This window comes from Carassius auratus, chromosome 45 (genome assembly GCF_003368295.1).
Source record: "Carassius auratus strain Wakin chromosome 45, ASM336829v1, whole genome shotgun sequence".
Taxonomy (NCBI): domain Eukaryota; kingdom Metazoa; phylum Chordata; class Actinopteri; order Cypriniformes; family Cyprinidae; genus Carassius; species Carassius auratus.
The window spans coordinates 1,576,673-1,600,634 of NC_039287.1; the positions used below are offsets into that span (position 1 = coordinate 1,576,673).

The following is a 23,962-nucleotide window of genomic DNA, read 5'->3' on the forward strand; positions in this document are numbered from 1 at the left end:
GAAATGTTGCGTTACAGAATATTGAGGATGTAGAAGGAGTTGGGTACTGTAAAAAGAAATGATGGGACCCACCCAGTTTTAGTATTATTTGTAAAAATCTTTTCAATATTTTGAATTAACTTATAAAAGTTTGTTAGCTATTTATTCAGTTTATATTTTAATGTTATTAACAATTTTGTTTAAATTTTTTTGCTATTGTCCATTTTATTATAATTTAATTGACTTTATATGTTTTTTTTTTCATTTATGCATTTAGCAGATTTTTTTATCCAAAGCAACTTAGTGCATTCAGGCCAAAAATTATTTTTTTTTTTCCTAACATGTTTTCCCCTGGGAATTGAACCCACAACCTTTTTTTGCGGTGCTAACGTAATGCTCTACCACTGAGCCACAGGAACACTTTTCAACCTAATTTCAATTAATCACGAACATTTTGTTAACAATAACACTTTATCCACCTCAATTAAATTAATATCTATGCAGCTAATGCACAACTCTATTCAGTTTCGTTTCAATTGGATATATATAATTGTCCATTTTGCTTGTATATAATAAAAACTCTTAATTATTTTGGTTACACCTTTATTTTACAGTATGATCACTTACCAGTGTTTACAGTGTACTTACCTAAGAAAGTACTGGATAATATAAAGTAACTACATGGGTTAGGTTTAGGGGTAGCTTCAGGGTTAGTATAGTTATTTCCCAGTTATTGTAATTACTATAACAAGTATATAGTATGTACATGCAAAACAGGACTGTAAAATAAAGTGTCTTTTTGAACTAATCATTAAAGATCCAACTCATAAAAGTCATTACATTTAGGAATCAGACAACACTGGTTGTATATTGTTTTTAATTCACTCAAAAGAAACATGAAGGTTTAGGTTAGTGGTAATTATTTTTGGGAGAACTATCCCTTTAAGGAAGTTGAAAAAGCCATTCATGCATTCTAACATCTTGTGTTCATCAGTCAGGTGTTGTAGTGTACATATATAGGGGAAATGTTCCTTATAAGGATATTTTCCCCTGTCTGATGAAGATCTGCCAGAAAGAAAAGGGCTCATATTCTCCGAAAGAATGTCATTGAGTGCGTGTAATAGAATTGGCCCGCCCGGCCAGCCGCAGCGTGCCGACCCACAGCCATATTTAGCTATTGCAGTCAATGGAACTGAAAGCATGCTTGGTGTCTGATGTCATCTCGTGATGCAAGCCTGATACAATGCTGCTGAGAAGGAAAGCAGAAGAAAGGAATGAGAGGCAGGTTTCTCACAGTCAGTATATGAACAGCCATCAGGGCATCTGCATACTGTCAGAAGATAAATTAGTCATCCTGTCAGACAGGCCACAGGACTCTGGTGGCATGAGTAAGATTTGTCATAGGGTTTTAGAGGTCACTTAAAAATAAAGGTCCCATGGTTAGAATGTGTTTAGATAAATGTTAGAATATATACATACAGTATGTATTGTTCTCTTTATCTTAATAGCATATTTAGGTATAACCAGTGCAGACAACTTTAAAATGACAAATTATTTTGAATAAATTTGTGTTGCATAGTATAATAGTAATTATATTGATGCAATGAATGAAGAGTGCAGTTTTGAACTTAAATTAGAGACTTCAGTAGGATTTGTCATTCTGTTCTCTGTGTTTTCACATCTAAATTCTTTTAGTATGAGTCAGTGTCCATTTGTTTGCTTGTGCAAAAGAACCACTAAGTCTGAGGCTTAGAATGTTTCGGGATTCTATGCTTTTTGTCTTTTAATTTTCTGGAGTGTTTTAGCGCACACATGCTTTGAATTAGAGACTTGAGCATTTCTGTAAAGCTCATGATGAAATGATTCCTCAGAAATGATCTTGTGAGGAATTTATACCCCTTTAGGTCTGAACTGCATGCCATTGCCTGTATTGAGACATGCTGTATTTGTGTTACTTTCATGCTGGGGAAAATAAATATTCGGCTATGTCTCTCATCACCAGGGCACCAAGGATTACGGTTTCCAGGGGATTACTTGTATAAAAGTATACTTTTTAGCTTTCATTTATTTCTACAGGTTGTTCCAACTCCAGCAGGACCGCAGTGTCACGTGGGTCGACTCTTTAATCAAATACTAACAGTTTATTTTTTGGCTCACAAAGACATGAAGTGGTATGAGAGGATAAAAATAGTCAGTGGGACGCTGATGCAGGTTTGCTGATCTGCCAGCTTTCAGCACATATGTCAGGTGGAGACACAAAAGAACATTTCCCACAACTATACCGAGCTAGCAGGCCGAGAAAAGAGCCACCACCTCATTAGCAGACTTATGGCTTCATTTAAAGCTGATTGTCATAATCATAGCCACTTCTTCAGACTTCAGAACAATAATGCACCCAGATCACATCGGCAGACACGTCCAGATGTCTGTCATCTCTTCATGAATGACCCTTCAGTAACAGAAAGCTCACTTCCTGCTTTCTGAGCTCTTTGGGGATGTGCTGCTCTGCTCTCTCTTTTTAAAGATGTTCTTCCTTCTGTGTAAGGGGGAATCAGTGAGCTGGGCCCAAATCTGTTGAAATTTTGGATGAAGCCTTGCAATAGACACCATATGGCTTAGCTTGGACACAGCTGATGTTAACCAAATTGCCCGGCCTTTCCAGGAGAGAAGGGAATTGCACGTGCCAAAAAGACTTCAATATGGTGCTCATTCTGCTCACTTTTTCACAACGGTCTGTCTTTTTTTATTAGTCAGTGTTGGCTTTTTTTCTCCATATAATTATATTTCAGTTTTTCAAGCAGGGCAGTAATTTGCCCTGTTTTGTAATATTTATTGACTACTCGTGATTTTCTTCTATACCACTAATCTTCCATCAGCATTTTGGTGTCTTCAAGTTGGAAATGATATACATAACTTAATATACATTACTACTTGAGTTAGAAGTAAATGAGTTTTAATTAGAGCTGTTTGTTGACTAGTAAAATATATTAAGTAGTTGAATTTACTTAAAACAATTCTAAGAAAGATATTAAAGTGTTTTCATAGATTGTAAGTGTATAATACACACACACACACACACACATATATAATACTTTATATTCAAAATAGGTGACAAAATCTGCTAGTGCAGTAGAACAAAACACACTTGAAAAGATACATTCTCTGAAGACAGGTAAGATTAGAATGAATATATATATATATATATAAAATGTTTGTTTCGTATTGAAAAAAAATTCTGTATCTTATTTTCCATTATTATTATTATTTTTTTAAATGTATTATTACCATTTTTTGTCATCCAATGAAGTCATACTGCCTTTAGAATCTGTTGTAGTAAGTTGGAAGACATTCTGAATCAGGCTGTGAACCGCCTACACTATCTTCGCTACTGTTTCCTTGGTAACTGATGTCAGGAACGGAGACGCCAATAAATGGATCTGCTGCATGTTTATCATCTTTTAAACCCTTATTGCTTGTTGGAGAATGGGGTGTTTGAGGGAGGGACAGTAAGCTAATTTTGCATTGCTTGTAGTTTTTCCATTGCCCTAAACTAATGCAGATTCCAAACTGATATTGTTTTTGATCAAAGGTCTGCCATTTGAACATTGCTTTATAATTTTCATATAGAGTTCTTGACTTGCTGACTCATTGCTGTGGCTTGTTTAACTTCTTGACAGAATATTGGATGGCCTTTTGACAAGTATCTCTAGTTCTGTTCCAAAATATGAGAACAATTCCTGCCATGCTTCACTGTGATTGCAGTGGAACAAACCCGTACTTTTATGTGACTACGAGTTTTGTTGAAAAGAGTTATTACATAAATGCATTGGAATGTTGAAGTACTAGAGCGCTTGCTTACCTGACAGGGTCAGAAAGAGCAGATACATATGAAAATAAAAAAGACCTACTAAAGTAAGCTCTTAGTGTAGCAGCCCAGGTTGCTGAACCCCTCAACCCCGTATTTTGGTCCCTTCCAGTCTCTCTTCTGAGAGAGCAGGGCCCGCTTCTAATTTGAAGTGTTTGTGTTGCTCGTTATTTCAGAATGTTGTGATCTCCTATGCCAGGGAATGTGTATGTGTCCGATAGGATTACGCACAATTAAAGCTCTCAACCTAAATGGTGCAAACTGCACTTGAGAACAGGTCTGGGGTGTCATTCTTATTTTAAGAAACAAGGAGCGCACACATTTGATCCCCTACATCCTTTTTCCTGTTGGTCAAATGCCAGTTTGGTTTAAAGTGATGTTTGTTCTACGTTTATTTTCAGCAGCTTCTGAAAACAAGAAGCCCTTGATATTATTATGACCTCTCCACCCCTGTAGGATCACTGGGATTGCACATAAATTGCATCATGAAAAGTTAACCTCGCCTAACCTGTATGTGTCATGGAAATTAAATATAGGCCTCTCATATCAAATATCCATTTGACCCCATTTCTTTTCAGTGCTCATCTCTATAGGATGCTTGCACTAAAACCCTATCCAGGGATGACTTATGGATGGCTCCGGTATGGCTGCCATGGTCTTTTGGGGTAGTATATTATCACAGATATAAACAAGGCTTCCTCTGCTCTTTAATTACATCTCTGAGAGCTTGGCTCGGGCTCAGCAGGGATTTTGGGGGAAGTGGGACACGCTCTCAGCAATCCATGCCTTAACAGCGTTTCATAATGGAGTGGCTCAGAATACATCCTCTGGGAAGCCAGGTTCAGGAACAACTCTGAAACAAGGCTACTAAATTAAGCAGATATAGAGAACTCGGGCAGTAGAACAAGCATATGGAAGCTCCTTTCGGAAGATCTTCATAGTAGCCCTTGTGGATTCACTGATAGCTCTATGGTTGTATTCCCTCTCGACTAAACCCAGTTGCATTTGTTGTATCCATTTCAGATGTTCAAGAATCGACCCTTGTTAAGACACCTTACTTAGTTTCATATTAAATGGCCAAAAATTAAATAATTTCTAAAAATTTGCCAGAAATATAAATGCTGCATCTGTTGTGTCTGCCATATTTTCTTACTTGCATGCCCCCAACTCAGAAACAGGGTAAAGTACATTTTGTCGTCAATTAAAGTTTCTAGACCATCTTTTACTATATTTTTGGATATTTTCTGTAAACTTCAGTAGAAAAAAGTCTGATAATAAGGCAGATGACAATTTTTGCATAGGAGTGGTTTGTAATGTTTTAAGGCAACTGATGAATCAGTTAATCACAAGTACATATGCAAATGAAGAATTATATTAAAGGAAAAGTAGAATATTTGTTACAGATCTTGTTTTGGATTGGTTTATAAATGTGAATGGCCCAGTAGTTGAGAATCTTTGTAGCTTTGGTCTGAGATTTGAAGTCGATTGAATGTCAGAACTAATGAGACGGCAGGAGTGACTCGGTTCAGGTGTGACTGCATCCGTTGGAGCCTTAGGCATAAACTTGCTCTTCTAAAGGGGTCTGAGATTGAGGTGTGGTTTTCCCATCTTGTTCTCTTCTTTGGAAACTTGTGGAGGCATGATGTCACCGCACCTATGCTGGTATTTGTCATGGTGATGATGACACTCTGTTGAGTGGAAGGTTTGTCTGGCAAGGTCCCAGGAAATGACATCATGAATGCCCATTCAAAAAGACGTGTGGGAGATCATTAGCCAGATGGAAAAACAGGATCACCAGTTTTAATGCAAACCTTGATGATGTGTTGTTTATCATCTATCCAGTTTCCCATGACAGCTGTCTGATTTCACAAGCTATTTCACAAAGTAAAAAAATGAAAATTGTCTCATAATTTACTCCACAGCTTTTCCTCTTGCCATTAGAAATGCCCTTATACTGTTATAGCATGTTTGAGACAACATGATTGTGATTAATGACAGTTTTTTGTTTTTTTTGGTATATGTTTCTTTGAAGTAAATTGATGTAAAAACACAACATGTTAAGGACGGCCTGGAAGATGACGACTCTTCATATTGTTAGACTCTTTTGCCTTCATTCATGAATGCTCTCCAATTTGTCCAGGCCCTAGTCTTCGAGATAGGTCCATCTGTCCTCCTTCAGCACCAGAGCTGCGAACAGCCCGTTTTTCTTCATTTACTGTCCCTGATGTCCACAGTCCAAATGTCTCTGGCTCTCTAATGTAATTAGACACTGGAATTCTGGGCATGGGGATGTGCTGGATGCTGATTAAGCACAAGAGGACTGACAAGCAAATCTTTCATAAAGCCTTACTTAGCAGAACGTTTGCAGGCGAGCTGGTCCGGATGCTGAAGTTGGCACTTCTTCTCACACCTCTTGTTACCCATTTGAGTGTGCTTCCCTCTAGTGTATGATATGATGTACTGCGCTGCTTGTATTTCAGTGTTCATTTGTCTCAGTATCTGGAAGAAAGCAAGGAATTTTTATTTGTCATCTATAAAAGCCTTTCTTATTGAATATGTCCCAAAGGCCCTTTAAGGCCATCTTGTTAATTCCCCCAACAGCCCGTTTTTTTTTTAATGGGCAGAGACCATATTATTGTTTTTAATACATTATTTTTTTTTTATTTATTCCTGTGGTGACAGCTGAATTGTCAGCAGCCATTACTCCAGTATTCAGTGTCACATGATCCTTCAGAAATCAGTCTAATATGCTGATTTGTTGCTAAATGTAATAAAAAAAAAAATAAAAAAAAAATATATATATATATATATATATATATATATATATATAATATAAAATTACTGATCGACACCTGTAATTGTACAAAACAAAACTGCTGAAACCAAATAAGAATCTGATATTGTGGTAGTGTGGCAAAATTGTTAAAGGTAATTGTAAAGCTGTAGGTTCACTATGCACTCACTCATTCCTTCTACTCTCATGTGTCCTCAGGCAGCTGCAGGAGCTCCAGCGTCAGAAGGAGCAAGAGAGGGAACGACTGGAGCGAGAGCGGCTAGAGCGGGAACAGCAGGAACGAGAGATGCTGGAACGGGAACGTCAGGAACGGGAGCGTCTGGAGCGAGAGCGTCTGGAGAGGGAACGTAACGAGCAGGAACGTCTGGAGCGCCTTGAGCGTGAGCGTCAAGAGCAGGAGCAGCTCGAGCGAGAACGCCAGGAACGGGAGCGCACAGAGCGGGAGCTGATGGAGAGAGAGCGTGCCGAGAGAGAGAAGCAAGAAAGAGAGAACCAAGAGCAGCTGGACAGAGAGCAGATGGACTGGGAGAGAGGGAGACGCATCTCCAACGCTGGTGAGTATCTGTATTTTCTCTTTTTAACGTCTTTTGATGGATAGAATTGACAGATAAGAGGTAGACAAAACGGGCTGGAGTCAAAAAATGAGTGAGGTTTTAACACGCACTAACAATACAAGTGGCTTTTCTTCTGTTGTACAGTACGCTGAGCACGCAAATGCCTGTGAAATGCTGTAAGTGTCAATTAGAATTCATTTCTTACAGTGTTACAGTTAGTATGTCCATGAAATGTCATTTAAATAACTTTTTTCCTTTAAGTTCACACTGCGTTCGGACTGGGGATGCACTGATATTACAATTCCATGCCAATAATAACTAATAACCAATAAACAAAGGTTTCAAAATCTGTACTATTTTGTCTAAAAAAAAAAATCGCCACATTCACAAAAAATTAAAAATAAAATCAGTGCTGTTCTTGTCAATGTTAAATCAGTGTTGCAATAAACAACAATATAATATACAATATGAAATATGGATAGATATTAAATTGGGAATCTGATAAAGAAAAACGTTTATTTGAATAATAAAGTAAGTTCTTTATTATAAAATAGCAGTGTTTTTGAAGGGTTAAATATTTTGTAATCTAGACTTGTCCCTCTAAGATTTAAACATAACATGTGAAACAAGTGACCAAAAGTTAATATCCAATAATGTAAATCACAGATAAAAATTAAATGAATAAATTCCACTGATATCCGATGTTGTGCATCTCTGGTTTGGATGTTTCCTTTTGTTCTTCTTGCTGTAAAACATTTTTAGTATGTATTTGGCCTCTAGTTCTACATAAGGGTATTGTTTATATGAAAGAAGGGTCAGTACCTCCTTGCATCTTAATATATCAATAGGCGATCTTCTCCTGACGTGTCCATCTGTCCGTATGTTGGAAGAGTCTGAATCAACAGCTTGAAAGATGACGAAACACAAGGAGAGCTGCACACACTAGCCATATTTCCCTCATGCTGTCCTGTGTACAGGATTATGGGTTAACCTGCCAGAACTCGAGAATTTAGGTGACAGTACAGAGAGGTTATGGATCCCCGAATGGGGGGCTTTAAAACAACATGAACTGTTCACAAAAAGACCAGAAACTTACAATAAGATTATATATATATATATATATATATATATATATATATATATAATATATATATAAGCATGTGAAAAAATAGGCCCTTTTCTTCTGGGTGTTGGGGGCAGGGATGTTTATTCCACAGATGATGCGTGAGAGGTCTGGCCTCAGGGTTTGATAGAAAAAAAAAATTGTCATTTCAAGTGATAAACGTTTGAGTGGTTAAGTATAGTGCATGTGTGATTTTTGTATCAGATAATCTGTGTTATTTGGAGGTGATGCAATAGTTTGCATAAAGCAAGATGCATTTTTCCATAGCAGTGTCAGCTGCTCAGGGATGTGTTGAATCTAGATTACTACTAACACAACCGGTCGTGTTACACATTGACACACTGGCAATCAGATTTGTGAAGGAGACGTCATTGTTCAGAAAACTGAAGCTTTATTCACTGGCAGTGAATTGTAAATTGTGACTGTCTTTCTGCCTTGTATTCGATTAGAACAGTGATATTCGTTTTACATACTTCCAAATGCTCTCAAGGAGGGTAAGAATAACATTTCCTGATCACAAATGTCTGAATGCTTCAGTGTTGTTTTTGTTCGCTTTCTTTCTAGACAGAGCGTTGAACAGCTTGTCTGCAGTTCATGTATTTCTCACTGCAGTATTGATTCGCTGGTGCTTTTAAGGTTTTATTCTGAGTGTTGAATTGACACCAGATTGAGTTCTCTGTCTGGAATGAAATCTTTCTGTATGGCAGTTGTATTTTTAGTGGATCTTGTCTTGGCTCAGTGACTTTTCTGAGTCATGTCTTGAGAGAATTCTGCTTTTTGGTTAGAATTATCCAATAAATACCTTGACATTTTGCTGAATGGATGCAACAAATTTTATATCATTAGTTGGCGCACTAGTAGAGATGCATAATTATAAGTACTTGGTATTGGTGTAAATGGGAAATTATTGCCAAAACTATTTTCTAACCATTGACTTTTACTTTAAAGTCATATACAGTTATGTTCATGCTAAATTAATAAACTCATTAGTATTAAAAGCAGTATGTGAGGATCCCTAGTTGATTTAATAAAGTTAGATTAGTCTCTCTGGAGCACAGCCGATAGGTCTTGCCATGTGACCGCTTGTGCTCTAGGAGTGGAAGAATTTCATTAAGTCACTTTGGTGAACATACTGCGCTACATCATGGGTCATGTGGCCTGCTTGTTAAAGCTAATAGTGTGGAAAGGCAGGGGAGGCAAGAAGAAAGCAGGGCGAAGATACAGGTTACATATTAATTATTTGTTACATTATAATTTTAAATAAAGGATAAAGAGAAATCAGCTGTACTTAAGTCATGAAGCCAGCGTGAATAATGGGAAAGTGTTAATAAAGAGATGACCTGAATGTAGGGGCATGATAATTTGTGTTTGCCTGTGTGTTGACGTGTATTTTGAAGAGTGCAAAGGGGGGCGTGGTGGGCTTCACGCAGCAGGAGGGCAGCTGTGTCTGCATGCTGCTTATGAGAATCACTAGAGCAGAAAGATTTGGACAACATATGGCAGGCAGTGACTCTTACAGTGCAATCTCACCATAAACCAAAACAAGAATTTACTTGCACTTAATAAATAAACAGGCCTAAATGTGTTGCCTTGCCCTAGCATAAAGAGAAACAGGGCTCCCGTTACATATATACTGCATAAAATTGTGTTGCACTCTAAGCCTGGCTTTCAGTTGCATCTGTGACATTAAAGACATTTATAATTTCACCAAAAAATTATATTTCAAATACGGTTGCAAAGAAGTGGAACATTTCCGATAAATTACAGAAAACATTTAAGAAATTGTCCCCTTGAAACACTAATTTCAGATAAATGCTGTTCTTTTGAACTTCTATTCATCAGAGAATTAATAAAAAAAGGTTTTCGGTAAAATATTAGGCAGTTTTCAACATTGATAATAATAAGAAATGTTTATTGAGCAAAAAAATCAATCATATTAGAATGAATTTGAAAGGATCATGTGACACTGCTGAAAATTCAGCTTTGACATCACAGCAATAAATGACTTACTAAAGTTTATAGACCAACTTTGTCGGCTTGAGATAGCCTAGGTTGAATGTTTGAAGTAGTTTAAAAAGCTTGACATTTTAATAGTAAAAAATTAAATTTTAAAATAGAATATTATTTTAAAATGTAATATTTGAATTATTTTTGCTGTTTTTTTTTTTATCAAATAAATGCAGCATAAGAGACTTCTTTGAGAAACAACAAGAACAACAAAAAATCTTACTGACCACAAACTTTTGAATGGTGATATATATATTTGTTTTTTGTTTTGTTTATCACTTTTTTTGTACATAATATACGTTTTTACACAGCTCGTGACTCACCAATGATGTTGTTTCAGTGGAAATGTGTGATTACTGGGTTAAATTTGATATTTGATTAATGTAATATTTGACTATAGAAAGCACAAAAAAGTGCAGGTTTTCATTAGCATATTCTTGGCAGGCAGAGAGTGGATGACTAGCCTTTAGCAGTTGTGTGACAAAGCTAGGACACTAACTTCATGTGACACATGCATCCAGGATGTACAGTAACCCTTCAGTGCTCTCTCCTGAAAGTACTACATGCTAAACTAGATGTTTGTGTAACATTTTGCCCACATGCATTGGAGTTGATCAGTCTTTTCCAGTTCATGAAGTTGTCAACAGCTAACCGATTGTACTAATTCCAGTGTGTTCCCCATTCATAGACAGAAATAAGTACATATGATGGTCTTGTAGGTCTCTGCTGGTTTTCTTGCTTCATTTGCCCCCTTTCTCTCTTCTGTCTCCTCCCCCTTTCTCTCTTTGTCTTGTGTTCTTTCCCTTTGCACGGTTGCCGCTTCCTCCCGTCCTGTCCCATCCTGTCCTGTCCTCTGGTTGTGTGCAGCATTTGAAAGCACCCTCTACACTCCTCCACCTCCAGAATACAAGACCACCTCCTCCTCACCCGTGTCTCCTTCCACACCCAGCTACCCACCACCAACACCATCGCCCTCCACAGCCACTCCTCCGACCCCGCCCCTGCGCCACTCGGCCTCCCGATTCGCCACGTCGCTTGGCTCCGCCTTCCACCCGGTCCTGCCTCATTACGCCACCGTACCTCGCAGACAGCCTGCCCCGCCCACACCACCACCCCCTGCTCCACCTCCAGTTCCAGCCTCCAAATCCGCAGTCTGGATGGCAAACAACTTCACGCCCCTACCGCCCTCACCTCCGGTCATGATCAGCAGCCCCCCGGGCAAGGCCAAGGGTCCTCGCCCGATGATTATGATCCCGGCCCCTAGTCCGCTCTCCCAGAAACCCCCCTCGCCCATCTCGGCGCCCAATGGGCCACCCACCACACTTCAATTCCACGTCTCATCACCGGTGTCGAGTCAGCCGTTTTCTTTGCCGCCAACGCCGCCCCCTCCGCCGCCACTCTATTCCCCCTCGCCCACCTTGTCCATCACTCCCCTTGTGTCTTATCCCTCACCCCAGCCTGCTGTTCTCCCTTCTCCTTCCACAGCCTTCCCTGCCTCTGCTGAGCACTCTGTAAACTCTGGGTTGGGAGACTCCTGCTCCTCTGCTCCAGAGCTGCCCACTCAGCCTGCTGACTTCCCCTGCCAGCCGGGTAAGGCCTCTTCTGTGTCGCTCAGCCTCCACTAACCTGCTAATCGGGGTTCGAAGAGGTTGGCTTCCATGTTGAGCTGGGTTGCTTTTTTGGCTGCAATTGGCGATTCGCTTTTTGGCTCAATACGAAAAGTCCTTAGGAAATGTTTGGCTTTTTGTCTTGTCTTTTGGGTTCATCGGTTTAATGGATGCTCGTTTGTGTGGCCCGTGATTGTGTAAAATATAATGGCATGAAAACACATCTCTCTTATGAAACTTGGATTTCAGTCTCGTGGACTGCAAAGTTGCGATATCATTGCTTTAGTTCTCGTCAGTGCCGTTTATCACAACCATCTCATTCTGATTACTGGTTTATGGTAAAGAAGTTCTAGATGTTAACATGTACAAGTGAACTGTCATTGCACAGTAAGCTTTACATGATCAATAACTGGATGCCCCACATCCTGTTTGGTTATTCTTCATATTCACACATTTGTTTCATGAAACATCCTTTTTTTAAAAAGAAATGAAATGAATGAAAATAACATTGATTACACTTTTATCCTTGAATGCTTGTTTTGTTTCATACTGCATACAGTAAATGGAGCGTTTCATGTGAGGTCAGGTCAATACAGCAATGAAGAAATAAAATCAGCTCTGAGTTATTTATAGAAGAGGTTTTAGACTTCACACCTCATATGCATGATGCAGCTTGACGCTGAGCTAAATTCTACACACTAATATGCTTAACGTGAGTGTGTTTGACAGGCATGCCTGTCATATAGACTTGAAAAAACTTCAGCTGTTTATATCAAAACAGCCAAATGTGAAAACTAGTTAAACGGATTTGTTCCTGAAATGTAAAGATTTTTACATGCAATATCAGCTTTAAGTTAAATTTAAATGATTAAATAGTATGAAACCATTAACCCGATTATATATCTGAATTTTGTTAAATTGATGTACAGATTTGTTTAATATTATGATAAATCATCAGTTTCTTCGTTGTGGAAGTTGGTTTAATGATCATCAGCTATTGACAAGTGTTTAGTATGTTCACGTCATGTATTAATGTCATCTGTCTTTGTTCACTATTATGTGTAAGCTTTGTTTGTTGTTTTTGTTATTTGTTTGTTTTATTTTAATTATTATTATCGATGGATTTTTATTACACTACGGTGCACAAATTTTATTTTTAAAGAAATTAGTAATTTTGTTCAGCAAGGATGAAATTTTTAATGTTACAGAAGATTTCGGTTTCAAATAAATGCTGTTCCTTTGACCTTTCTATTCAGTATCTTGCTGACCTCAAACTTTTGAACATTATATTATATTTAGTGCTGTCAATCGATTAAAAAAAATTAACTAATTAATCGCACAATTTTTTAAAATTAATCGCGATTAATCGCAATTAAAAGACTGAAACTTTTTGGATATGTAAATGTAAAATGTAAATAATTAATGTAAACTCAAGACAAAGAAACTATTTAAATTCAAAATATGATTGTTTATTGGAATTTTTGTTTAACTTGTAACACAGATTTTCTCATGTAAACAACATACCTGCAATAAACCATCAATATCCTCCAAGTTAACTGTTGGCTTGAAAGGCATTTAACACAGGCAACACAGGCATTTTAAGTACCATTTGAATTTCAAAACAATCAATGCCAATAAAAAACAAAAATGATTTCCACGTTGAATTCTAAGTGGACTGCAAAAAAATTCCAAAGTATAGTCATTGCCAGTGCTTTAAGTGGGCCAGTGCACAGGTACTCAGTATCGCCACTTCCAAATATAGCTCTTGAGCGTACCGCCACCTCTCCGTGCGCCCAGAACGTGCTTGTAGCGTACCGGTACGCTCATTTGGACATCTGTTTTAATAGAGGTTTTAATCTTTTTGCCGATTTTCAGAGCGCCCTTCACAATGCAAGCTTCCTAATTCATCCCACCCAGAGCAGAAACTACATTACCCATTCACCCTTAAGTTATACAAGTGAATAGCGCATGTGTCGCTTTTTCCACTGTTAAGTGTCAACAACTCAACGTGGCCGGAGAAGGTGTGTGAAACTCGTTGTGAGTTATACTAAAGCAAAATCTTGAGTATTTATTGTCTGATAAACATTAAAAACTGTCTGCGGAGGTTGAGTCGTCCTGCAGCCCCCGCTGGCTGTTCATTGGCTGCAGCATCTTTTTTCTAAGTTCTAAAAAAATACCGTAGACGGCAAGGCACAAATTTAGATATTCATTTATCTAATTAATCTATAGCCTATGCACAAAGACAATATGATCTTTTTGTCCCCATTTTGTTTTAAAGCTTGATGAAGAGAGAGAGCGCAAGTTGCTGCAGCTGCGAGTGATGCACGCGTACAGGAGTGATTGACAGTTCGTGGCACTGTGTACAAAAAATACTCCGCTACACAATTATTTATTTATTTTCGTTTAAGCTTATTAACGTTAGCGTTACAGAAAGCTCTGATTTACGCACTGTTACAGTCATTGTTTTTTTTTTTTTAAAACAATGACATTTGAGTTTTAATGTTGCTGTTTCTTGTGGCAGACTAAATGAAGAGTAATGTTTCTTGTGGCAGACTGAAGAGTAATCCGGCAGAGTTTTATACTGAAACTTTCCGTCTAAAAGTCCTTCCTTGGTCTTATCCATATTTCTTTGCACGTTGAACACACATAGGCCACATTATTTTTTTTATTTTTTTATTTTTTTTAACACGTTAAATATTTCAAATTAATCGAATGCGTTAACGCGCTAATTTTGACAGCACTAATTATATTATATTATATTATACTGAGATCCTCATTCTGATTTTGATGATCTATTTCACAAACAGCCCTGGATTTAGATCATAGCAAGTTATAAAGACATGTTATAATGGTCTTTTTCTTTTGTCTATTCATCACTGCAGATTCATCACAGGGGATACCAGCCCCTCCACCCCCACCACCACTCCCTCCCAGCTCCACTGTGACTCCTACCACTGCTGGACCTCCACCACCCCCTGGTCCCCCTCCTCCTCCCCCACCACCTCTGCCCCCCACACTCACCCCAACAGGTCCTCCCCCTCCCCCTGGCCCACCGCCCCCACTCTCAGGCCAGGCTCCTCCACCAGCTCCACCCCCAGCCCCGCCTTTGCCCTCGGGTCTGTTTACCCCCTCGCCCACCACAGAGGAGAACAAGGGTCTGTCTGGGCTCGCAGCCGCCCTTGCTGGAGCCAAGCTAAAGAAAGTGCCAAGGGTAAGGGTTCAAGGACTGTAAAGCTCCCATTTGCATTAAATTTCACCTGAAGCATGTTAGCACATTTCACAGGGTCAGAAATTAACAAATTTCCACCAAAATGAACAGAAATGCCGCCCCAAACTCAAGATAAGGGAGCAAAAAATGCCCCTGGACAATTAAACTATATCTATTATGGCTGTCACAATTACAGTGAAATGTCAAAATGAATGAATAGCATTAAATTTAGATCTGCTCATGTTTCATCACATTGCTTTGGTAACAACATAGTATTCTGATTGCTTGAGGTGATTGGTTAAATTTAAGTATTTGTCATTTAATAAGGTAATTATAAAAACTGCCCTTGGAAGGTTAAAAAAAAAAATTTAAAAAAAAAAAAAACAATTGTCCAAGTAAATAAATTCCAGAGGACAAATATTGTTCCTTTATTGAAAAGTTATTTCTGACCCTGCACTGCACCCTAAAGCTGGAAACAACAATTTTATTTTTTCTGAAACATCATCAAAAATGCTAAACATGTTCAGTAACAAATCCCACGTGTTACTGTAGAGTGATGAGCCCCAGGCAGGATCTGCGGTGAGTTCTGGTGGTCCCAAGCCAGAGGCATCCCGTGGAAATGGTCTTTTACCTGGAGGAGGAGGAGGAGGTCTGATGGAGGAGATGAGCGCCCTGCTGGCCAGGAGGTGAACTATCTGCTTTTTCTGTCTCCAATGCCAGAATGATTGCCGTGATAGAAACAGGGCTTAGTTTTCAAACAATTATTAGTCTCAGAACTTACTAATAAAAAGAAGAAGAGAGGTTTGGCCAATCAGAGTGCTGGGTTCATTCCCCAAATATCTAGCAGGGAGGATTGACAAATGCTTAAGGGCTATCATTAAATTGTCAGCAAGACAACATCCTGCTCGATCACCCTTCCACTCCTGCCGTCTGACTCATTTAAGCGAGGACATTACAGTAGTCATTACTTGTTTTTTTTCTGTTTTGCTTTTAAATAATTTCAGTTAATATTTTATTTCTCTCCAAACTGGCCCTGTTTGTGTGTGTCCATGTGTTTACACGTTTAAATGGGAAAACGCCTCTCTGCTTATAAAAAGCTTTCGAAAAAGCAACAAGGCTTAATGACTAATGACTTATAATGAGAAGCATTTCTAAACCTGCTGTCCAACAAAAGAGAACATTATACCCTGTTTTTACTCCACAACATCAGATGTCTTTGTCCATATTAGGGATTACTTAACTAAAAGCTAACTGTAATGTTGCAAACTATGCAGACCTGCTAACCTTAACATTAAAGCTTGCATTTTGCACATTGTGCAATTACGATTTTGACATCAGTCATCAGGGACTAAGCTTCAGGTAATAATGTGACTAGGAATCTAGGAATATATGCATCTCCATAAACCCCATGTCCCGTCTCGTCAAACTGATGGTACTCACAAAATGGTTCCAAGGTTGGCAGGGCTGTAATATACAGTAATGCAATGAAATGTAAGATCCTACCATTGATTTGATACAGGAGAAGAATTGCTGAGAAGGGATCATCGCCAGAGCCTGAGCAGAAAGCTGTGAGTTAGTTTCATTCCGCTGTATCCGGTCTCTGTCTAAATATGTACATATAGACTGCTTCATTGTATTGATATGATCATACCTTCATCTGACTGATTTTCAAATTGATTAACTTTATATTTTTCTGTCAGGATGACACTGAGGCTACCATCACTCCAAAAGTATCAGCCTGTAGCACTCCAGGTAAGCGAGAGAAACTATGCTAAAAACAAGCGATTAAAATGCAGCTGACCTTCTAATAATGCTCCATAAGAATCATTGGGTTAGTCGTATGAATTGGGTAACTATTAAAAGGAGGTGAAAACATTTCCTATACCTTTTTTTGTTGTTCAGTGAAAGTCTGGTACTTTGGTGCAGATTTAACTGCTTGTTATGAGGCTAAAACGAATGCAACTGTTTTTTTTTTTCACTTGCAATAGGTCAAAATAATGTTCTTCAATGTACAGTCTGGGCCTTGAAGCATAACCATAGCTTTTTTGTGAAATAAGAGACTGCAATTATCCCAACATTTTACATTCATTACATGAATGATTTTTTTTACAGATATGCCCAGAAAGCCTTGGGAGAGGACAAACACCATGAATGGTAGCAAATCACCAGTCATCGGAAGGTAATAATTTGCATGTCGTTTTGATGGGTTGAATCAGTGTGTGAATTACACCTCCACCAATTCATAATACCCTTTGAAGGAAATGTCCAGCTTTTGGGATCTAAGTCTTCAACAGGTCCCGCTTTTCTCAAAGCTAATTTGAATTATTGTTGCTTCGACTGCTTTGTATCACATGCTTGCAGGCCGGGGCCCCTCACAATCGCATGTGAGAATGCAGGCAGTCGGGTCCCGCGCTCCACATCACTAAAGCACAGTGCTGTTGCTTCTCATCAGATCTGTGTCTACCAGAGCTGTCCAGCATTTTTTTGAAGGATTTGCTTATTCCTTTTGCTTTAGTATATTATATCCTTTCATGCATTTGCAAGGGCAGTTATACAAATGGTTGAAGCACTTTTCAGTAGGGCTACACTGGAATTGAAATTTCTCCTTTCACCTGAGTTGGAACCAGTGCATTCAGAAGATTACTATGAGTATAGTTCAGATCCACGCTGTTGACCTCTGACCTGGTTAGTCTCTTTACTCTCACAGACGGGACACACCATGGAGAAATCAGATGGGTACTGACAAGTACTATGATTCCTTAAACAGGTATAAGAGGCTAGTTTGAGAACTCTTTCTAGAATTTGTTTGCTGAGAGTGCTCTCTAAATGGGATGAGGGTTGGTGCAATGATTGTCTACGGTTATTCTTTTTTTTTTTCTCCATAAACAAAGATTTTGCTGTTGCCAACAGTATAACCACCATGAAATGGAATAAATAAAAAACTTTATGCTTTTCAAAACTGTTGATTATTTTATAATAAAGATGCATATTTAATAAATGGGTGTTTCCTCAACTTTGAAAACCTTTGATTCTGTGGACTTTTTGAAAAATGTAAATTGCACCAGATCTGAGGCCCAGTGGTAATTTGTGTAAATGTATACAATACTCTTCAAAAGTTTTCATTTTATAGAAGTTAATCCCTTGACTCAGCAAGGCTGCCTTCAAATTAACTTACAGTACAGACTTTTTTATTTTCTTTCTTTCTTTAGTTTTTTAATAAATGCTGTTATTTTGAACTTTCTATTCATCAACGAATCCTTAAAAATATATCACATTTTACACAAAAATATTAAACAGCACAATTGTTTACAACACTGATAATGAAAAACGTTTCTTGAACATCAAATCAGTATGTTTGAATGATATCTGAAGGTTTATGTGACACTGAAGAGTGAAGTAATGGATGGTGCAAATTACATGTTAAATTATGTCTGAAAAAAAATGAAATGCTATTTTAAATTCTAAAAACTGTATTTTTGCTCAAATAAATGCAGCCTTGGTGAGCAGCATAGGATACTTTTTTTTTAAACATTTAAAACACTTGCTGACCCCAGCTTTTGAATGGTGGTCTATATAAATCATTTCCACACAATATAAATGTTGTAAATAATTTATAATCATTTCACTCATATGGATTATCATAGTTCTTCAAATGTAATAATGCGAGATGGATTATTAATTAAAAAGTGAAAGTCTAGGTTTTGGATAAGAGTAACACAAAATCTATACATAAGGCATTTGAAAAAGTGTAAAATTAAGACAGTTTAAATATGATCTTCATGGAAAAACAAAAAGAGAGCGTACAAATATACTTCTAATTTAGTTTATTCTGCCAAAGAAGGCAGTTATCCTTTCACTCCAAATGCAGAAAGCTTTGATACAAAGACTTCAGGCGAAACATTCTTGTATTTTTACACATAACTTTTGCTGTAAGCTGTGTCTATGTTCTCATCTGCTTGACTTCTGCTTCCTTTCTGCACAACGCAACCCACTCTTCAGTATTCATTTCTTTTGGGAGAGATAAAGCGTCATATCCCTCACTTCCCATGTCCCACCCTATGGTGATTATTGTGTTGGCAATAGTATCCTGTCTGAATCAGCCACAGACACGCATGAGAGTGATATGGCAGCTGCATTGTGTGTCTTGAAGTGTGGATGGTGTCTCAAACGGTGGTTTTTGGTTTGCTGTGCTTTGAAATGTTTTTCTTTTGGGGCTGCAAACGTGTTGGTTTCGATGAATGTGCCCGCTCCTCTCAAGGAAATACAATTCTTATGGTGTTCATGTACATTTCACCCAGTTCTGCATATATATCTGGATGTGTGTATTTCCTTTGCAGTACAAGGTTTCCAACTACCTGAAATCTTAAAATGCCCTGCATTCTCCTCCCTCATCTTGAAATGATTCCTTGTTAATGCTGTGCATATCACCAATTGTGATTGAACAGTGTAGATTTGCACAGCATCTAAAAATGACGGTTAAAGCGTGTTTCTAAACTTCTGTCTTGCATCTTGCCTCTACAATGTTCATTTCTGTGACTAAAATAGCATTGCTTCACGCAAATTCTTTTCTCTTTAGACCAAGGTCTACACCAACTCCTACCGGATCCATAAGTGCCAATGGGGTGCCAACAGAAGCTCTCGACTATGACAGATTGAAACAGGTACTTCTCAAAATTTGAGAAGAACTGAAACTCATTTAAACTTTCAGCCCTTCAGGGTTTGATAAGAGGGGCTGTACACTTCCTCAATAGGTTGGCAAAGTGTTACCAAAGCTAGTGGCACAATTACTCATTTTTCCTCATTTGAAAAAACCTGCTTGATATTACAGCACTTCCTAAAAAACGGAGGGAGAAATACTGGTTGACAGTGTACAGTTATGCTTTTGTGGGCGTGTACATTTATAGACCTCTCTACAAAGGCAATACCTCCCTTCTGTATGAATGAGCGTGTTAGATATGAAAGGCATATGTAAGAGTCTTACTTATCTATAAGAACACTGTTACTCAAGTCACTCAGCTCTGTCTGCTTTGTTCAGAGAATGTTTTTAGTGTCGAAGAGCTACTTACAGTATAGCAGCAGTAATTGTGACTGAGTGTTGTTATTACATGCATCTACTTACCTGGTGATCTTGTCATTTAACGGTCAAGGCCAACTGCATTTAAGATAACAGCTTCTATTAAGAACTCGTAGCATTGTTTTTTTTTCTTGCCACAGTATCATGGTAGCTCATTTCTATTTTCAAGTTCATATTTTCTTATTGAATATGTAATCTTACTGACATGAAAACAGTTCAGTGACATGCACATGCAACTTAAGTTGCTTGGCTCCTTTTGATTTGTGGAGTATTTTAAATAATATTCTAGTCTAATTACACATGTATTGCTTTGCTTTTTAGGACATTCTAGAGGAGATGAGGAAAGAACTATCGAAGCTTAAAGAAGAACTTATTGATGGTAACATGTTTTTGCATTGTATTGGCATTATATATGATGCACATTTTGCATTTTAAATCAATAGGAACATGAAAATACTTGACACTAACAGTCAATGGTTTGGACACATTTGACTGAATTTGTTTGTTATGATCCTGATAACATTTTTGATCTAAAAGCTTATGCTTGAATTCTTGATGATGTTTATAATAAAAAAAGAAATACTTAATTTATTTCGCTAATATCCAAAGTGGTGGCTAATAATAATGAATTATTACAAATATTTATAATTTATTATGTGTTTTCCATTTTTATTTATTTTAAACAAATAAAAGTGTCTTTACAAGCCTTTAATTACAAATAAATTAGTTTGAATGGGCAATAACAAGTGACAAGTGTTCAGCATACAAAGGATGCATAATATTTAATATTTTAAATATGAGATTAATTTGTTTTTGGTCAGTGCATGATTCCCATATCATCTTTTTGTATTCTTTTATAGTTTTAATATCTCAACTATTATATTAGAATATATTAAACCATTATAATGAACGAGTATGTGTCTAAACCTTTTACTGTAAGTGTGCTGCTAGAGGACTGTTTCTAATTCTTCTGTCGATTTTGTGTTTTCAGCAATCAGGGAGGAGTTGGGCAAGTCAAACTCTGCGTAGGAGGATGAGATGCACCTGTATTTTTTTTATCCACAATCTGTCACTTCAGAGGTCAGCTTCAGTTTAAGACACTATCTCAAAAGCAATGAAAATGGAGAATTACAGTTTTAACCAGTGGTGATCACAATAACTATGATAATTCGGAGGATCTACGGTGAAGTTTTGAGCATCGGGGCATAAGAGGCGTAACGGTGAGAGGATAACCAGATGCCTCAAAGCAACGCCATACACCAAAAGCCCCGTCTTGAAGGGGGTCAAGACACAGTCTTAAGGAAGTGACTGTCAGTATGCAATGGATGACTCTTTACTGTGGAAAGACAAAAGACACTGAATTACATACTGTATTAACCATCGAAGAGTGAAATTGTAAAACAAGCAGATGACATTCATTTTACTGCACATTGTTTAGCAAAGGGCAGGCTTTGTTTATGAATTTAAAAAGGTGGTGGTGGTGAAGTTACATTAAGTTGGCCTTGTATAAAGCAAAACCTTGAATCTGGCCAACCAAATGACTATGGTCTATTGCTGCAGGACTCTAAAGCTTGTCTTCCTACTATTTTAACCAGAATATATACATTAAAATGACAACAAAATAAACATTATTACCTGCAAGTCATTCAGTCAACCTGTTCTAATGTACGCCATGACCACATCAGGTAGCTTACTTGCTCTTTTGGACGGTTTTCGTTATTATTCTCTTTTCAAAAGTGAATGCTCGACAGGCTGTCTCCAATTAATCACTGTTATCTGTATACTTTCATCTTGTGTGTTCGCTAAGTGTTCAGAAAGATCACGAAGGACAATGCCTTTCTACTGTACGTCATTGTAGCTCTCTACCAAAATCCTCTCAGCCAATCGAAGTTAAGGTTGTCAGCGTCAGCTCAGACCGTATCTGTAGATAGTGCTAACCAGAAATACTATGAACTTTTTATTCACCGTAGGCTCTTTTCGTATTTCTTTTTCGATTTCAGTGCATGTCTTCTTATGATTGGTAAGGGAAAAATGGTTGCCACGAAAAATAATTGAATTTTCCGTTCATAAGCAATAAGTGTAGCATTGTTACGCAAATTTCTCTCTCTCTGTCCTTTAATCATCCACTCTGCCCTCAAACTGTGGTTGAATTATATTTTCCATACACGTTCTCAAAATGCAGTTTGCAATGGACAGCTCTTTATAGCCATAATACATTTGCAGCGGTTTGACATTTTACTAATTTTACCTTACTTTGGGATTCAAAGATGCGAAAGATCATGTACGGCTACTTTATTCATTTTGCATGGGGTGTTTACTTTATCTTCCAAACACGATTTTGTTAGGGAACTTTATTGGGAATTATGCCTTTTAAGACCCGAAATCTTTTGAACAAACATGAAGTGTGATTTATAGGCTGTGCAAATTTTGAGGAGAATAACTGAGAACATGAATTTGTGACGTTCTTTCTGAACAGGTTTTTCCCTCTGTTATCCATTTCCTCCCGCTATGCTCACTCATCAATCCTTTCATTTCTTTTCACTTCCAAACCATCACTCAAAATGATCTCTCAAGGAATCAGAAAGTTTGTATAGAGTGTTTACAGCATTGATTGCACTTTAAAAACCCGTAGAAGTTCAAATGATTCTATTGCCGACAAGACTGCCGTCATTTTGTGATCGGCACTATCACCAAAGCTAAACGGTAATCTATAGAACGTCACAATCTCCTGATCCACCTTTGTTTTGACAATAAATAACTGTTGTTGATTGGTCTTTATGTTAAGCAGGTAAAATGTATTGATCAGGGTTGATTCATTCCTGGATAAACCTGTTTGTGATCTTCATGGTTCGTGCCTTGTTCGGAAATTGCATTTGATGTGTCAAAAATTTAAATGCGTATATATAGAGAGTATTAATTTAGGGCCCTCCATAACTTTATTCATTTGCTTTGCATTTTGCTTCAGTGACACTTTTACGATCTTTGTTTAAAATAAATTTCTGTTCTATCATTCATGTTGTACCATACTGTTTTCATGTTAATTAAAAGTTTCTTACATGCTAACAATGTTTTGTTTGAGCCAATTAAATAAAAATTGCAATACATTGCTGTTTGCATTTATTTCAGCATTTAAATGTGCAAATGACTTAAAACTGATTACTTGAGAACTCACGTATGATTACCAAACTGTGTTTTGCTTTTAAAGTAGCATAATCTGGATGGTTCTAATCACTATATTAATGCATTTTTATTCATATCTACTCCGTCCTGAGTATTTGACTTTGGAAACGACAAATGTACACCTTGTTCAGCATGTCATCACTCCTCTGTAACAAATGCTGCTACTTTTCTGTATGCTGCTGCATGGTTCAGCTGTGGCAAACCGGAAGAACGCAGGACTGATCTAACACTGAAACTAAATATGAGCATTACACAAACAGCTACTGAACACTACTCTTCTTAAACAATCCTACTGGGTTGAGAAGCAGCTACTAGAGTATGAGCAGTTCTTGACACCTCCAGGATTTAGCATGTAAGGCATTGCTAGCATTCAGCTGAGGTCAAATGCAGCAGTGCAACTTTGCAAAAACGGAAACAGAGTTGAACTACATCTACTGTGCACCTACTCTTCAGCATACACAAACCTGGTTTGTGATGAAAAAGTTTGATTGGTTGACATTGCAAATATTGTTTTATATATTTATATATACTTATTATTATAAATAGAATTTCTATTAAACATCAAATATAT

The 23,962-nt window shown here is 37.6% G+C and overlaps 1 protein-coding gene across 8 annotated transcripts in view; it reads left to right on the forward strand.

Moving 5' to 3' along the window:
- Positions 1 to 23,317, forward strand: part of LOC113062840 (protein enabled homolog) — an 86,586-nt gene extending 63,269 nt beyond the window's left edge. For 3 of the 8 annotated variants that reach the window (XM_026232864.1, XM_026232863.1, XM_026232860.1), the window contains exons 5-15: positions 6,837 to 7,192; positions 11,808 to 11,912; positions 14,812 to 15,140; positions 15,690 to 15,823; positions 16,657 to 16,705; positions 16,838 to 16,889; positions 17,250 to 17,316; positions 17,845 to 17,904; positions 19,714 to 19,798; positions 20,533 to 20,590; positions 21,203 to 23,317. In XM_026232864.1, the coding sequence (XP_026088649.1) occupies positions 6,837 to 7,192; positions 11,808 to 11,912; positions 14,812 to 15,140; positions 15,690 to 15,823; positions 16,657 to 16,705; positions 16,838 to 16,889; positions 17,250 to 17,316; positions 17,845 to 17,904; positions 19,714 to 19,798; positions 20,533 to 20,590; positions 21,203 to 21,240 (1,333 nt within the window). In that variant the 3' untranslated portion in view covers positions 21,241 to 23,317. Of the gene's footprint in view, positions 1 to 6,836; positions 7,193 to 11,189; positions 11,913 to 14,811; positions 15,141 to 15,689; positions 15,824 to 16,656; positions 16,706 to 16,837; positions 16,890 to 17,249; positions 17,317 to 17,844; positions 17,905 to 19,713; positions 19,799 to 20,532; positions 20,591 to 21,202 lie in introns of all 8 variants that reach the window. The other 5 variants (XM_026232858.1, XM_026232859.1, XM_026232867.1 and 2 more) reach the window with 5 other exon arrangements.
- The last annotated feature ends 645 nt before the right edge of the window (positions 23,318 to 23,962 follow it).